At 40.4% G+C, this 16,486-nt stretch overlaps 1 protein-coding gene and 2 long non-coding RNA genes across 6 annotated transcripts in view; 2 read left to right on the forward strand and 1 right to left on the reverse strand.

The window, feature by feature from the left end:
• LOC127573017 (uncharacterized) overlaps positions 1–4,120 on the forward strand; it is a 28,416-nt gene extending 24,296 nt beyond the window's left edge. The window contains exons 2-3 of the long non-coding RNA XR_007956740.1: positions 2,396–2,552; positions 3,998–4,120. This is a non-coding gene — a long non-coding RNA (uncharacterized LOC127573017). The remainder of the gene's footprint in view (positions 1–2,395; positions 2,553–3,997) is intronic.
• Positions 731–16,486, reverse strand: part of LOC127573013 (protein Shroom4-like) — a 219,444-nt gene continuing 203,688 nt past the window's right edge. Inside the window, exons 8-11 of the mRNA XM_052020750.1 lie at positions 7,613–8,131; positions 4,322–4,499; positions 3,815–4,087; positions 731–2,584 (exon numbers count right to left, since the gene is read on the reverse strand). Coding sequence (XP_051876710.1) covers positions 2,309–2,584; positions 3,815–4,087; positions 4,322–4,499; positions 7,613–8,131 — 1,246 coding nt within the window. The 3' untranslated portion in view covers positions 731–2,308. The remainder of the gene's footprint in view (positions 2,585–3,814; positions 4,088–4,321; positions 4,500–7,612; positions 8,132–16,486) is intronic.
• Positions 15,744–16,449, forward strand: LOC127573016 (uncharacterized). Of its 4 annotated transcripts, none has more exons than XR_007956737.1 (3): positions 15,744–15,810; positions 15,955–16,130; positions 16,323–16,449. It is a non-coding gene; the product is annotated as an uncharacterized LOC127573016 (long non-coding RNA). The 4 variants fall into 4 exon arrangements; XR_007956736.1 differs by having other exon boundaries at positions 15,955–16,082; XR_007956738.1 differs by having other exon boundaries at positions 16,003–16,226.

Consider the following 16,486-nt stretch of genomic DNA (forward strand, 5'->3'; position numbering starts at 1 on the left):
TAAACTTCTTGCAATCTTACTGCCTCAATTAGTTACTCAGCCGGGAAATTTACTTCAAAGCCAAATTTCAAATGAAATGCTTAAAACAGTAAATCTGTACTTATAGAATATTGCAGAAATATTTATATATGGTGATTGAGGTACCCATGTTAATAAGTCTCATGGACTACCGTAGACTGCAGTCCAGTGTACAAAAATTAGTATGTACTTTTAAGTAGAAATCCACTAATTCCAGTTTTGAATACATGCTTCATACTAATTTTAACATGAGAACTACTGTCTGAAAAAAATTTAATTCCTTCCCTCCCAATCAACTTGCAATACATCTTCATGATACAAAAGCCATTATAGCCCCATTAATGAGAAATTCTGTGCAAAGCAAATCATAAATTGCGCAATCATTCAAACATTCTCATTATCAAGCAGTTTGTACTACTCCTTTATTCTAATGCACCTACCAAGAATACATCACCATATTCCTTTTACCACATGTTCAAATGCTGACTGCAAATGGAATGCCTATCTTCAGCCTATTGTGACTGAAATTTCTAATGATGACAATAGCTGCCAGTTTGATATCTGTAGTGTCCAATCCACATCTGCTGAAAGCACACAACTGTTTCTAAATATATACACTTAATCATTTACAAAAAAGGACTGAGGCTACCTTTAGTTATTATTGGAATGAACACAGTTGTTACTGCAATGCTAACATACTTACCTATATTATACTTCCAGAATATGCTGTAGACAGTTAGAATTAGATAATCATGTGCCAATAGACTCTGAAATTCTCTGTGATTTTCTGGATAAATTGTGGTTCTGGTATCTGAGATTTATGGGCAATTTCACTAAAATTTTAACCTACACCAGAGGGTCATTTTCAATCAGAAGCTTCACTTTACTAGTCTCTAATGTCCTCTGTGTGCCAGCTGCCCAGAGTATGGCCACTGTCTGTCTCTGGGCTTTATTACCCTGGAAGATTATTACAATAGGACCCAATCCTGTCCTTGGCTAACATGCACACATTTCAGCAAAGGTAACCAATAATGGAACAGTAGCTGGTTTTCCTCTTTCTTGTCACCCTGCTGAGGCCAATGACTTTTCTAGTTTGTCTTGCTATTTGTACACTGGCCATTGGGTTTACTAATAAGCCATCAGAAGAAATTGAAAGCATTTTTATTTGAGTTATATATTTAACTCATTGCCTTTAAGCAGAAACAAAGTTTTGGGGTGCTATTTGTATACAGACAATATAATAATGTTTCTGATTGCAAAAACCAGCATTGTGGCACTTTAATTTAAAATGCATTGTGGGCCTTCTGGTTTATTCCCTTCACCAAAAAATAGCACTCATTCCCCTTCAAAAATAATAACTAAAAGTCCCAATAAATAAGTTGCCCAGAAGAATGGTTTTATCAAGGACTTATCAACTGACCTATGCAATGTTAAGTGTAACCATTTAGTATTAGACACTGAACCAGAAGAAACAAAAAACAACTACAACAAGTGGAATTTGGAAAAAAAGATTTACAAATGACATTTACTGTAATAACAGCAACCAAGGACGAATATCCTTCGTACGCAGCTTCTGACTTGCGCTGGCATACACAGTGCAACTCAACTCCAGAAAACAGTTAACAAATTGAACTAATTGAGTCATTTTGGCAGAACTCAAATTCAAATCAATTTACTATCAAAATTATGAACATCTCCCTATAATTTTCTGCTGAAGGCACTGATTCTTAACATTGCACAGACAGCCCTTGAGTGCTTTGCTCACTTTGTCACTTTTGTGCAAGTCCAAACATTGAGCAGGCAATCTGACCGCAGTAACCATCATACTCAAAGCTCAATATGCTTCTCAGCCAACATTGATTTTTTTTTCCAGAAGTCATACTGCATAATCATCAGGATCAGGAATCCAAGGTAACTTTCTCCTTTCCAACTCTGAACTCAAAGCTATTTGGGGTCTTTAAGATACCTTATCTAAACAGACCATTCAGTACCAGAAGGAAAATTAAAATGGGATCTTCCTGATTTCTGTGACCCAGCTTTATACAAGTTGCCTTGACCAATCTTGTGGAAGCTAACACTTCCTTATTTTCATGTGAACTACCTCCACTGAAGAATTACAGATAACATTATAAGCAAGGTTAAAGTTCACAATCATCAATCGCAAACAGGTGACATATATTCTGCATTTTAAACCACTGGTTATCACATTTGAAAAATGAATCCATTGCTTTGGAATTTGAAAAGTTTGTGGCTAGTAACTTAGGCCAGGATTTACTTTCTGATCTGTATTTCAGATGTTGTCTTTGTATGCTCCAAGAGATAAGCTCTCCCTCAGACATTTGAGCTGCTCTTCACCAAGTTTGATTTTATCTTCCAGCTCTCGCTGCTGAATGATGAGGGCAGATTTCATCTTTACAAAGTGAGTGTAATCCTGGAGCTCATCTTCTGACAAATGCTTGACCAGAATATCATGGACAACACGTTCCCTGCGATCCACATGTTCCTTCAACTCTTTGGCCTCTTCAAGCTGTGCTGTGAGTTGCTTTTTCTTTTCATTCAGTGCATGCTGCAAGTTAAAAGGAATTGTGTTAGTCAGGTAAAATAGTCTTATCTTCATTTTATTTCTGCATTTTCCTTTATTGTTTCCAGGCACTGCATTATGTTGGAAAACATGTCCGCAGAAATTAGCAATCTTGCAACATTATTCCCATCTAATTGTTATTCATGTGTGCACATAGTAAATGCCAGCAGGCTAGGTGGTTGTAGCAATCATCACAACTGCGCTCCATTCTGTTCTCACACAATACCTACACAAGTTACTTTTCACCATGTTTACCAGGTAACAAACCAAATGCAGGGACAAGGCTTAAATTCATAATAAACTCAAGAAGAATGGTCAAGGATTTTTGTTCCCCCATATGGAGAAGTGAACTGGTTGTTCTGATGAAGGATCTTTGACCTGAAACATTGACTGTTTGAGATGGGACTGACTAAATACTCTAAAAATAGCTCACTCGAAGCCAATAGGATAAAAGACTCCCTTTGGTGTCAGAATTCTAGGATTCTATTTGATTCTCGTGATGGGATCTTTGACATCCACCTATGATAATTGATATGGCCTAGGTTTATTATCTCATCAGAAGATGGGACCTCAATCAGTGCAACTCTCCCTAAAGGAATGAGGGAAAAAACAGGAAACTGCACCTGGAACATTGTTTTGCTATTTGAGGAGAAATCAAATAGTCTCAATGAATCAAACAGGTTTTACAGGGCTCAACAGTCTAGACTGTTGAGCCCTGTAAAACTTGTTTAAAATACATTGAGATTACCTCTCGTTCCTCTAAACTCCTTGAGAATACAGGCTGAGACTCAGGGTATGGGGAGGCCATGAAGGACTGAAAAGAGAAGAAATTTCTTCACTCAGAGGGTGAAGAATCTTTGGAATTTCCCAACCAGAAGGGCTATGGGGATTCAGTCATTGAGTTCATTTAACACAGAGATCGATGGATTTCTGGACATTAAGGAACACAGGGAAAGTGCAAGAAAATGCAGCTGGGTAGGAGATCAGCTGAGATGTTTATTAGATGGCCTACTCCTGCTCCTAATTCTTATTTTCTTAAGTAATGTCAACTGGAGGGTCAGCTTGGATTAACTGCTCATGACTATAGAGTGGGACTCGATGAAAATTGGTGCTGAGTTGCATTGAATATGCTATTTTTCTCCAAACAACATTTTGAATATCCACAGAGAGTCTAATGAATACAACTGTAAAATAGTATTTACTGACACTACGTACCCTTTCTTCCTCATTTGCATCAGGATCCAAATTATTTAAGGCATTTTCTACTCTTGCAAGTCGACCCGAGAGAGACAGCAACAGGTTCACAACCTTATCCAGATCCCCAATGAACATTCGGTACTTATCAAACTCATTTGGTTTGCAGACATTGTTCACCATTCTTTCTGCTTCTTCACCCAGGGCACAGTTTGCACTGATGTCTTCCAAAAGGCTCTTCTGGGCTTCATGCAACACACTGAGTTTTCTACTGAGACTGCAGATCAATTGTTGCTGTGGAAATCAAGAAGAAAAAGTATGGAGTAGAGAAGTGTTTGTGTACTCCAAAGCAATTTGAAAATGTGTTACCTTCAAGTGGCATTAGCCATCCCTTAGCAGAAGAAATAGGTGCACAGACCTGGAGCAACATAACAGCTGTTCACTATATTAGACAATTTCAGACAGAGCTTATATTGCACCTACTTCTCATTAACTAAGGCCATTTCACGTCCAGGAAAAGTGCATTACCTTTTTTTCTATCAACTTGTTATCTTCTTCCTCTTCCTCCTCCAAACAGTCCTCAGGCATTTTTGGAAGGTCCTTCATCTTATTCAATAGCTCAGCTTTAGCAGCAGATGTGCTATAGTAGGTGGAGCAAGTAGTTGAGCCAACCATTGCCGTTGGAGAGCCAACCTGCACTGAAACCCTGCAAAGAATACAGAACCATTTGTCATTTTCCTCTATGTAATCAACACATTGGAAATAAAATTCTGAATTAAATGCCCTTCCATCAGGAATTTATTAGTACACACAGTTGCACAGAATATACTGCACGGAACAGAACAACAGTCCTAACTGGTCTATGATGGCATATAAACTATTAATATTTCATCCTATTCCATCCAACTCGTCTCACTTTTTCCAACACATCTTCGTTTCCCTTTTGTATCACATACTTTTCTTTTTGAAAGCCTCTAAGCTATTTGTTTTCTGTGATCACTAGCTCCAAATTTTAAGCACTCTCCCTCTATTTCTCCATTTTATTTCATCTTGCTTTAAGCCCCTAGATTTAGATTCAGCCAAAAGCTAAAATATTCTACATTTACCCTGACCAACATATTCATAAACTTCAAAGGCCTCTATCAGAAGTCCTCCAATCTTCCCAGTTTTAAGAAAAAATCCATCTGTGTTCCTGATAGTTGTAATCTAATTCCCAGTGCCATCCTTTTTGTGCTGTCCTCAGTGTTTCTTAGTTTAGAGAGTGGAAATGGAAATTAAACTATACCTGACCAGAGTCCTAACCAACTTCAACAAAAAGCCATTACTTCTGAATTCAGTACCTCCAGAAATAAATCCCAGCACGTTTAACTGCTTTGCTGATCTGCAATGCTGCTTTTAATGATTTGTTCACCTGTATCTCCAGATCACTTTATTTTTTTGTTCCATTTAATTTCTTATATTCTAAGGTGTGAATGTTGTTTCTGATTTTTCTACCAAAATGTATCAACTTGTTTATCTTTTAAAGCTCATGTATTACTCAGTTGCCCAGACTGCACACTTTCTAAAGCTCTCTTTTATTGTTTGCATTGTTTCTTTGTGCTGATCTCGGCAGAGGTAATGATAGTGGCCTTAGTACTACCAACTTGGCTACCAAGGCAATACCATTTTAAAGTGCTGTCAAATATGTGTTATATTCTAGTGTTTACTTGCCATCATTAAGTGTCAAATGCATGATTTTAGCCATATGCTTCTGGGTGAAACTAGATTTTTATATTTGACTTTCTAGTCCTGAATAAAGTGGGAAACAGTGATGCTGCTCCTTGAAGGTGCACTTAGTGAACCCAAGGCAATGTGTATTTAAGAAAAAAAATCATGATATGGAACATCAGTAATTCTGAAAGGGCTTTTGCACTTTCAATATACTTTGGGTTCAAAGTTAGTGCCTCACTTCCTTGGTCTAAAAAAAAGTGTACCAAGCCAATACATTATCTAATCCCTCAATAATTCCCACAGTTAGCCAGATAGATACATAATTACAGGAACACATAAATGGACTATGCTATGCTGAATGGATTTCCTCAACTATGTCTTAAGGCTGGTATACATAGAAACCAACTTTGTTTGAGAATTGGTTTGTAAGCATCCAAAAATAAATCAAGTTCTATTGATTATGTTGAAATTAAAAGCATGCCCAGACTGACTATACCATTATTTTTACACATTCGTAAAGGACATTTTTGTATATCACTGATGATCATCAAATGACAAATTGCAAATGTGGTCTCATCATAGTTCAAGGAACCCTTATAAAATGGTTGCAAAATTATCTGTGCTTTTGCAGCTGTGGCTTGCATTTTATCCTAATAAGATTACGGAGGGATATCTTAAAATAAGAAACTAAAGCTCTTTCTAATGCATTTGGCCATTCATATTCCATTTAGGTAAGATGGGTGCCCTGATGTTGTATGTGGAGATGGTGGAAAAACAAAATCACACTAATTAGCCCAGAACTCATTCCTCTAGATCTTTTGCCAATGCATTTCTGAATGGTATTGACTGGAGCCTAGGAGCAGGATTCTAATTCTATTCATCCACCAATAACTGTGTAGTGTGGGAAAACTTGATTTATTCAATAAGTGATAAAAATAAATGGCATAGGAGGAAGAGGGATGAAGAACTGATCAGCAAAACCCAAGTAGGTTAGAAGGATAGCAACTGAAGGCAATTAGACACAGGAAAAACCCACCCTTGCAATAAGTCATTTACTAACAGATTTCCTGGAATATTATATGTTATTTCTATTAATAACCCAACAAACTTTATACAGTCTTTTCTCTCCACTCCACCCCGCCCCTCCCCACCCACCCCCGCTGACAGTCATTGGATCAGATATGTTTGCATGAAGTGCGCAAAACCTGGGCCGAGTGGAAATGGAGTCTGGGAACTAGGGAGGGAGTGGCACCAAGGTGTGAAAGGGAATGTGGGAATGAAGGAGGCTGTGCAAACATTACCTGGTGAGCCAGATGTCGAACCATTCAATAATGGATTAGAGTTTGGTTGTTGGTTAACTTAAAATATGTACATCCTGATCAATGTCTGATGTGGGGGTGGGGGGGGGGGTGGTGGGTGGAGGGGAATGGTGGAGAAGAGAAGAGGGAATAGATGGTCTAAGTATTTGTGCACAGTTGCATGTTTATTTGCAGGTGTTCATGTGTACCTGACCTTAACATTAAGTACTTGATAGCCAGCACCAGTGGGCCAAAGGGCATATTTCCATGATGCATGACTCAATGACTATAACTCTATGTCCTATCTCAGAGTAACTATATCATCCATTTGGATGCAAGGAAACATTTTGTAGCAGCAAAAGTACATATTTAGGTTGGATTAGAGGTGTACCACTTGGAATATAACTGCTTAAATAAAATTCACAATGCAAAACTGCCTGTGTTTTTGCTACAAGTTGAGCCATATGGCCCAGGTGGCAAACCATCCTGTTGTCATCACTCTTTGATCAATTCTATCAAACCTCTGTCTGAGGTATGGTTTCCCTGTTGCTAGCATTATAATATTGTACTAGTAGCCATTTTTCCCTGTGGATGTCCTTACTACCATGGGAGAGGAATTGCAGAATAACCCAAGTATGTCTTCACCTAATATCCATAAGCTTGATAGGCTTCCCTTTTACCCAGGATCATAGAAGTAAACTGTTTTGCCCAAACAGCAACAGAGTAGGATCAGCTAACTCAGCAACCTGGATATTGGTCCAGGAGCTTACCAAGTTCAAACTAAAGCATATGCAATTGGGAAGAGGCTTACTTCTCTGAGTTAACATTCAGACTCAGCTGTAGTGGATTTCGTTTCTTGCGCCCACGTGCCCGCGATAGCTCCTCTTTGCTTTCTGGAAAGATTCCACCCATCATATCCACAGCACTCTTCATCTTTGAGTTTGGATCCAGAATGTCTGCCAGAGATTGGTCTTGCCCTGCAATGTCTCTCACCAATTCTTCTGAAGTCAACTCAGTGGGAGGTCTGCTCTTCACATCTGGACAGCACCTCACGGTCTCAATTCCCTCACCAGGATCCCAAGAGGGGCTTTTTATAATGTTTCTTTGTAATCTGCTCCCAGGTTTTATGTATATTTCTGAATCTTCCCACTTTTCATCTTGCCTGTTGATAATACTCGCATATGATTCCCCACATCGTTGACAGCCTAGATCCATCTCATTTGTTGTAGATGGGATGTTGCCTGGGTGATAGAGTTGCTCTCCCTCAAAAGGCCAGTTTCTTCCTTCTCTGGATGACCCTGCCCCCACTGAATCCATTAACTTTTGAGTTCTGAGGAAAGGAAAATGAACAGTTAAGATCTTAACTAAAGAAATGGGAGTAGGAGGCATCATCTGGTCCCTCAAACCTGCTCTGCTGTTCAACAGAAAAAAACTTGGCTAATCTTCTAATTTAAGACCATTTACCTCCACTATGCAACTATCCCTCAATTCCTCTAATACCCAGAAATGTATCAATCTTAGTTCTAATGCAATCAGTGACCAAACCTTCACAGCTCGAGGGCACATAATTCAAAAAAAATTCATCAGTCTTTGAGTGAAGAAATTTATCCTCATTTCAGTCCTAAATGGCCTACCCCCTTATTTTAAATCTGTGATGTTTACTTCTAGACTCCTCTGCCAGTGGAAATCATTGTCCCCACATCTATCCTGTCAACCCCATAAATTTTATATCTTTATGAGGTTGCCTCTCATTCTTCTGAACTCTAAAGAACAGAGGCCCAGCTAACTTAGTATCTCTTCATTTGACAGACCTACCATCCCACAAAGCTGTGATGTGAATCTTTGTTGCAATCCCTCCATATCAAGTATTTTGGTTAAAGGCCTTGTTGAGCTGGCTTGGTTGACTGTGGTAAATGGGGATCAGATCAGCAGTAATCAGAGCAGAAATCTTGAAGCCAACTTGTCTCCAAAGGGTACCCTATTTGGCTTCCCCTTGCCATTTTCCTTTCTTTGCCACCCACTTCCCCCACACGGGAGGTTGCCTACTACTTGGTCACTGGACATTCACTTCCAACAGTGTGTCAGGGACCTTTCCTCATTCAACTTTCCAAAGCTGTCGCAATCACAGCATTCAGATGGCAGCCTCAGTTCCAAGGTAGAACACTTGCTGCATTTACCAGCATCGGGTCTTAGGTTCAAATCCCATTCCCTGGACCAAAACCTTAATCCAGGCCAACATGCCCAGTGTAGCATCAGGAGTGTGCTGCATTGTAGGATATGCCTTCCTTCAGGTGTGACTCCGATTGTAAATAAAGATTCCTTGTCTACTATTCTGAGAAACAGTGACCTAATTTTCTACCCAGTATGACATGCTCAAGTAGCATCAAAATAGATTACATCAGTAATGGCATTGTGAATTTTGTGACCGATTGGTAGCACTCTTTCTCCCCCTTCTCAGCTACATGACCCAAATCCCTAGCCCCACCCCAGAATCCCGAGCACAAAATTCCAGGCTGATACCCCCACTATTCACCTGCCCAGTTAGATGTGACACATCTCAGGGCCTTATTCTGAAGCCAACTTGGAATTCTAGCCAATAAAAACTCCCCAGTGATCATTACTAAATGAAATTGCTGGCCATGGGAGCCTCTAAATTAGCCACCAATTATGCTCTCTCATGCAATGCATTTCAACTTGTCATAACTTGTGTATTTTTTGTTCATTTTGCCTTTTATTCTTTTGCTAATGATCTTAAATCTATGTTTTCTGGTTGGTCAATCTTTTTGCCACTGGAATCACTTTCCCTTCATTTATTCAATCAAAACTCATCATGATTTTAAACACTAATTAAATCTCCTAATATTCCCTACTCTAAAGGGAGTTGAATAACCTGCTAATGCAGTTTAGGGTCACAGAACCAGACCATTGGTTAACATCCAGTGTGAGCTGTTGTCAGAAATTGGGTAGATCGTGATGGGGGGCTAGAGGTACTGGCAACAAAATTATCATGGAATATATACAGTGGCATGCAAAAGTTTGGGCACCCCTGGTCAAAATTTCTGTTACTGTGAATAGCTAAGCGAGTAAAAGATGACCTGATTTCCAAAAGGTATAAAGTTAAAGATGACACATTTCTTTAATTTTTTTTTAAGATTACTTTTTTATTTCCATCTTTTACAGTTTCAAAATAACAAAAAAAGGAAAAGGGCCCGAAGCAAAAGTTTGGGCATCCTGCATGCTCAATACTTAGTAACACTCCCTCTGGCAAGTATCACAACTTGTAAAACACTTTCTGTAGCCAGCTAAGAGTCTTTCAATTCTTGTTTGGGGGATTTTCGTCCATTCTTCCTTGCAAAAGACTTCTGATTCTGTGAGATTCTTGGGCCGTCTTGCATGCACTGCTCTATTGAGGTCCATCCACAGATTTTCGATGATGTTTAGGTTGGGGGACTATGAGGGCCATGGCAAAACCTTCAGCTTGTGCCTCTTGAGGTAGTCCATTGTGGATTTTGAGGTGCTTTTAGGATCGTTATCCTGTTGTAGAAACCATCCTCTTTTCATCTTCAGCTTTTTTTTTTTACAGACGGTGTGATGTTTGCTTCCAGAATTTGCTGGTATTTAATTGAATTCATTCTTCCCTCTACCAGTGAAATGTTCCCCGTGCCACTGGCTGCAACACAAGCCCAAAGCACGATCGATCCACCCCCGTGCTTAACAGTTGGAGAGGTGTTCTTTTCATGAAATCCTGCATCCTTTTTTCTCCAAACTTTCCTGCATCCTCACCACAAAATTCAGTGTCAGAAGTTTGCTAAGGAACATCTAAACAATCCTGATGCGTTTCGGAAACAAGTCCTGTGGACTGATGAAGTTAAAATAGAACAATGAGCAAAGTTATGTTTGGAGAAAAAAGGGTGCAGGATTTCATGAAAAGAACACCTCTCCAACTGTTAAGCACGGGGGTGGATCGATCATGCTTTGGGCTTGTGTTGCAGCCAGTGGCACAGGGAACATTTCACTGGTAGAGGGAAGAATGAATTCAATTAAATACCAGCAAATTCTGGAAGCAAACATCACACCGTCTGTAAAAAAAAGCCTAAGATGAAAAGAGGATGGATTCTACAACAGGATAACGATCCTAAACACACCTCAAAATCCACAATGGACTACCTCAAGAGGCACAAGCTGAAGGTTTTGCCATGGCCCTCACAGTCCCCCGACCCAAACATCATCGAAAATCTGTGGATAGACCTCAAAAGAGCAGTGCGTGCAAGACAGCCCAAGAATCTCACAGAACTAGAAGCCTTTTGCAAGGAAGAATGGGCGAATATCCCCCAAACAAGAATTGAAAGACTCTTAGCTGGCTACAGAAAGCGTTTACAAGCTGTGATACTTGCCAAAGAGGATGTTACTAAACACTGACCATGCAGGGTGCCCAAACGTTTGCTTTGGGCCCTTTTCCTTTTTTGTTATTTTGAAACTGTAAAAGATGGAAATAAAAAAGTAATCTTGCTTAAAATATTAAAGAAGTGTGTCATCTTTAACTTTATGCCTTTTGGAAATCAGGTCATCTTTTACTCGCTTAGCTATTCACAGTAACAGAAATTTTGGCTAGGGGTGCCCAAACTTTTGCATGCCACTGTGTGCACACAAGTTCTTTTTTGTGTGTTAAAATAAGCTCACTGCTGGAGAATCATATTGGTTTCTACTTTTAAATGTGTAGCATCAGCATCAAGTGCACCAAGTCCAGTACAGTATAACCTCACCAAAGGAGGCCCTTCTGCCCATGAGGTACATACTGACTTCCTGGGGAGCAATCCAATTAGTTCTTATTTTCCTGCAGCTAGTTCTCTGTCACACACATCCACCAACTTCCCTTTGAGGCTTTTTGCTATTAATGTACACTGATGGGTAATTGATATTAGCTCTTTGGGAGGGAGGAGGAAACAGGTCCAGCTGGAGGAAACCCACATGGTCACAGAAATATTGTGAAAACTCCATACAGAAAGCATCCAAGGTCAGAAATGACACTTGGGCACTATTTGCTGTACCACTGCTGCTGCTGCAAGGGCAGCTCCCTCTGCCCTAGCCCATTAATGAAAAATGGCAGTCTGGCTGTCTATCTCATGGACCTTCAGGGAGCTAGATTCACAACAAAATCACTGAAAATTATGAGAAACTTGCTCTCAATTCTATAAGGAAACTTTATTACAAATCCTCAAAAGGTACTTCATGTAAAACAAGTTTTAAAATGGATCGAATATGTGTGGTATGTGTGCTTGATGGGGGATAGGGGTATGCTAATGGCAGAAAGGAAGATCTATGACGCATCCACTAGTTACAAACATAGAACAGTACAGTACAGGCCCTTCGGCCCACGATGTTGTGCTGACCTATATAAACACCTACACCATGATTAATCTAACCCTTCCCTCCTACACAGCCCATAACCCTCCATTTTTCTTATATCCATGTGCTTATCTGAGAGAGTCTTTTAAATGTTTCTATTGTATCAGCCTCTACAACCACCTCTGGCAGTGTGTTCCAGGCACCCACCACTCTCTGTGCAAACAAAAATCTCTGCTATCTCCCCTAAACTTTCCTCTCTAACCTTAAACTGATGTCCTCTAGTATTGGCCATTGCTGCCCTGGGGAAAAGGTGCTGGCTGTCCACTCTATCTATCCCTCTCATAATCTTATACACCTCTATCAAGTCATCTCTCTTCCTGCTCCACTCCAAAGAGAAAAGCCCTAGCTCACTCAACCTTTCCTCATAGGACATGTTCTCTAATCTAGGCAGCATCCTGGTAAATCTCTGCACTCTCTCTAAAGCTTCCACATCCTTCCTATAATGAGGTGACCAGAAATGAACACAATACTCCAAGTGTGGTCTCACCAGAGTTTTGTAGAGCTGCAACATTACCTCGCAGCTCTTGAACTCAGTCTCCTGACTAATGAAGGCCAGCACACCATATTGCCTTCTTAACCACCCTATCAACTTGCGTGGCAACTTTGAGGGATATATGGACTTGGTCCCCAAGATCCCTCTGTTCTTCCACACTGCCAAAAATCCTACCATTACTCTGCCTTCAAGTCCATTCTTCCAAAGTGTATCACTTCACACTTTTCCGGATTGAACTCCATCTGCCACTTCTCTGCCCAACTCTACATTTTGTCTATATCCTGTTGTAACCTATGACAACCTTCTATACTATCCACAACACCTCCAACCTTCGTGTCATCTGCAAACTTACTAACCCATCCTTCCACTTCCTCATCCAAGTCATTTATAAAAATCTGATGAAAGCTTCAATTTGAAATGTTTACTTTGTTTCTCCTCATAAATGTAGACTGGCCTGTCGATTACTTACAGCATTTTCAGCTTTTCTTTCAGATTTCTAGCTTCCACAGTGATTTGTAATTTTTTCTAAAAATAATTATGTTCCAATTTATATCAAACTAATTGATCTGCCAAAGGGAAACTGGGAACTTAATTCTTCATGAAATATCAAAGACATTTTAATTGCAACAGCTCTCGACATTAAACAGCCCCTGAAATACAGTTCTTTGTCTTGCATTTTAAAATTAGTACTTTGTGGTATGATCACATAATGGCCATTTCAAATGAAAACTCATACAGAACAGCTCAACTGTCTGAAATCTTCACATCCAAGAGCAACACTCTTAACAACACTCTTAAACTGTACCCCATTACATCACATGGCCCACTGCCCATGTTACCATCAGTGCCACATGATGCACATCCATTTTAAGACCTTATCAGCCACAGAACTGCTAAAACAATGTCCTACTTCACAGCATCATTTAAGGCCAATATAATTAATGTCTCTTGATAGTTCAGAATGAGTCAATATACATGTGGTGTGGCATTGAGCCAAACAGACCATAAAATCCCCAAGTTAGCTAATCTCTGCCAAGGAGCCAGTTGGAATGCTATAGTTGGCCTTAGCATCCATGGGAGCAGGAAAAACAAGTGGAAAATAACCAGACTGAGTCTTGTTCTTAATTGCTGATTCCTGCCACAAAATGTACATGTGAACAGGATCAAATGCAGCAATTATATCTTCTATGCTTGAACAGATTATCAACTCTGTACACAAGACTCGTAGATGAATAATGGAAATTTTGACAAGGCGTCACTATATGACTAGCACCTGGCAGACCACACCCATCAGCAATCAGTGCCTTCAGATGAACAGAGGAAACTTGTTTATGAAAAGGGAAATCCCCAGTACATTTACTTTAGGAGGCTCCAAACTGAATAAAAAGCACAGAACAGTCCTTAATTTTGTTTCATTTTCTGCTTGTTCCACACATATATGCACACACAAAATTAGGATTTTGCTCTTCCGAAATCAAAGGTTATGTATACAAAGTTATACATTAAAAGTTACCACATTTGGAATGCTGTCCTTCCCAGATTCTATCGACTTCCCAGGTCAATTCCACTTGCCAAAAAGTAGTAAAATTTGCCATGTACTGAAAAACAGTATGTCTATTCGTCGAAGAAACATACACTTTTAAAGTAGAACGTATGCTTTCTCTTTTTCAACTTTTCTTCCCCACCTGAAACCGTCTCACTGGGGCATGGCTATTTGTCCTAATATTTGTCAGTAGAGGGTACCATAGGCTAGATTGCTTTTCTATACAAGCTGGAATGAACAGTGGAAGATTCAACTCTTTTGCTCGCTTCTGATCAAATGTCACGTCAAAACAATCACCAAAACGGGCACAAGGTCACACCCTCCAATTTTCGCTTCCAGTAAAATATCTGTACTATTAGCACGGAGAGAACCAGATTTAAGTGGATATCTGCATTCGGCTATAAGTTGTTAGAGAAATCAACAGAGTTACAAGACAATTAACTGTCAGTTTCTTAAAGCATAGAGGTATGTATTTTTCCCCCTTATGGAGGGTTAACACGGTAGCAGAACCACAATGGTACCACAACTGCAATGCAGCAATTTCCCACCTTTGACTGCAAGAATGAACAGAGAAAGGCAGCGGAGGCTAAAGCTTGCAATAAGAATGGGGTTAACAACTGCATATATCAGAATGTTAATTGCTTCAAAAAGATGAATTTAGTTGAAATAGCAGACATCTGACAATATCCTGCCAACAAGTAATCAGCTTATCCTTCTGTCAGAGGAATGCAGGGTCACAGTTTAATTCTGGGGCAAAACCTCTACTTTAGTTTCAAACCGATTCTCATTAGATGTTATGCAATTACCTTGGTATGACATCACTTTCCAGGGGGATTGCCAATTTCATCATTGACCTTTGTGACTTAGAATTATACAATGAAGAGATATGTTCGCCTGAAATAGGAACTAAAGAGGAAGGTACTAAGCATCTCGGATTAATAAAATTGGATCCTGGATACCTGTATTCAAAGCCCATCGAGTACTCTGTACACATTTGTGATGGATGAGAATATCGTGTTGCAGTGTCCACAGCAGAGCCAACATTTGGAGATAGATCTGAATAAGCCCAAGTTTCCCTCTCAGTGATTGGTTCTGACTTTTTCCAATTCATTGATGTGGGTTGTGAGATTAACATAGGATCTACTTCATACTGAGCACCTCTCTGTAACCGATATTTATCCAAATCTGGCAATTCATGCAGAGATAGCTTTCGGAACTGGTACTTTTCCAAATCTGGCAAATCATGCAGAGACAGTTTTCGAGAATGGTATTTGTGTAAATCTTGCAATTCATGTTGTGACAGCTTTCGGCTCTGGTATTTCTCTATACATGGAAGTTCATGTTGGCACCATTTCCAGGGCAGAATCTTGCCCATATCCGACAATTCATGTTGGCACAGTTTCCGAGGTGGATGCTTGTCCATATCTGGCAATTCATAGTGGGACAGATTCCGGGATGGATACCTGTCCACGTCTGGCAATTCATGCTGGGACAGATTCCGGGATGGATACCTTTCCAGGTCCGGCAATTCATGCTGGGACAGTTTCCGAGGTGGATACCTTTCCAGGTCCGGCAATTCATGCTGGGACAGTTTCCGAGGTGGATACCTTTCCAGGTCCGGCAATTCATGCTGGGACAGTTTCCGAGGTGGATACCTTTCCAGGTCCGGCAATTCATGCTGGGACAGTTTCCGAGGTGGATACCTGTCCAGGTCCGGCAATTCATGCTGGGACAGTTTCCGAGGTGGATACCTGTCCAGGTCCGGCAATTCATGCTGGGACAGTTTCCGAGGTGGATACCTGTCCAGGTCCGGCAATTCATGCTGGGACAGTTTCCGAGGTGGATACCTGTCCAGGTCCGGCAATTCATGCTGGGACAGTTTCCGAGGTGGATACCTGTCCAGGTCCGGCAATTCATGCTGGGACAGTTTCCGAGGTGGATACCTGTCCAGGTCCGGCAATTCATGCTGGGACAGTTTCCGAGGTGGATACCTGTCCAGGTCCGGCAATTCATGCTGGGACAGTTTCCGAGGTGGATACCTTTCCATGTCCGGCAATTCATGCTGGGACAGTTTCCGAGGTGGATACCTTTCCATGTCCGGCAATTCATGCTGGGACAGTTTCCGAGGTGGATACCTTTCCATGTCCGGCAGTTCATGCTGGGACAGTTTCCTAGGTGGATACCTGTCCGTGTCTGGCAATTCATGCTGGGACACTTTCCGGGCTGGAAACTTGTCCATATCT

This window comes from Pristis pectinata, chromosome 8 (assembly GCF_009764475.1).
Source record: "Pristis pectinata isolate sPriPec2 chromosome 8, sPriPec2.1.pri, whole genome shotgun sequence".
NCBI classification, from domain to species: Eukaryota; Metazoa; Chordata; class Chondrichthyes; order Rhinopristiformes; family Pristidae; genus Pristis; species Pristis pectinata.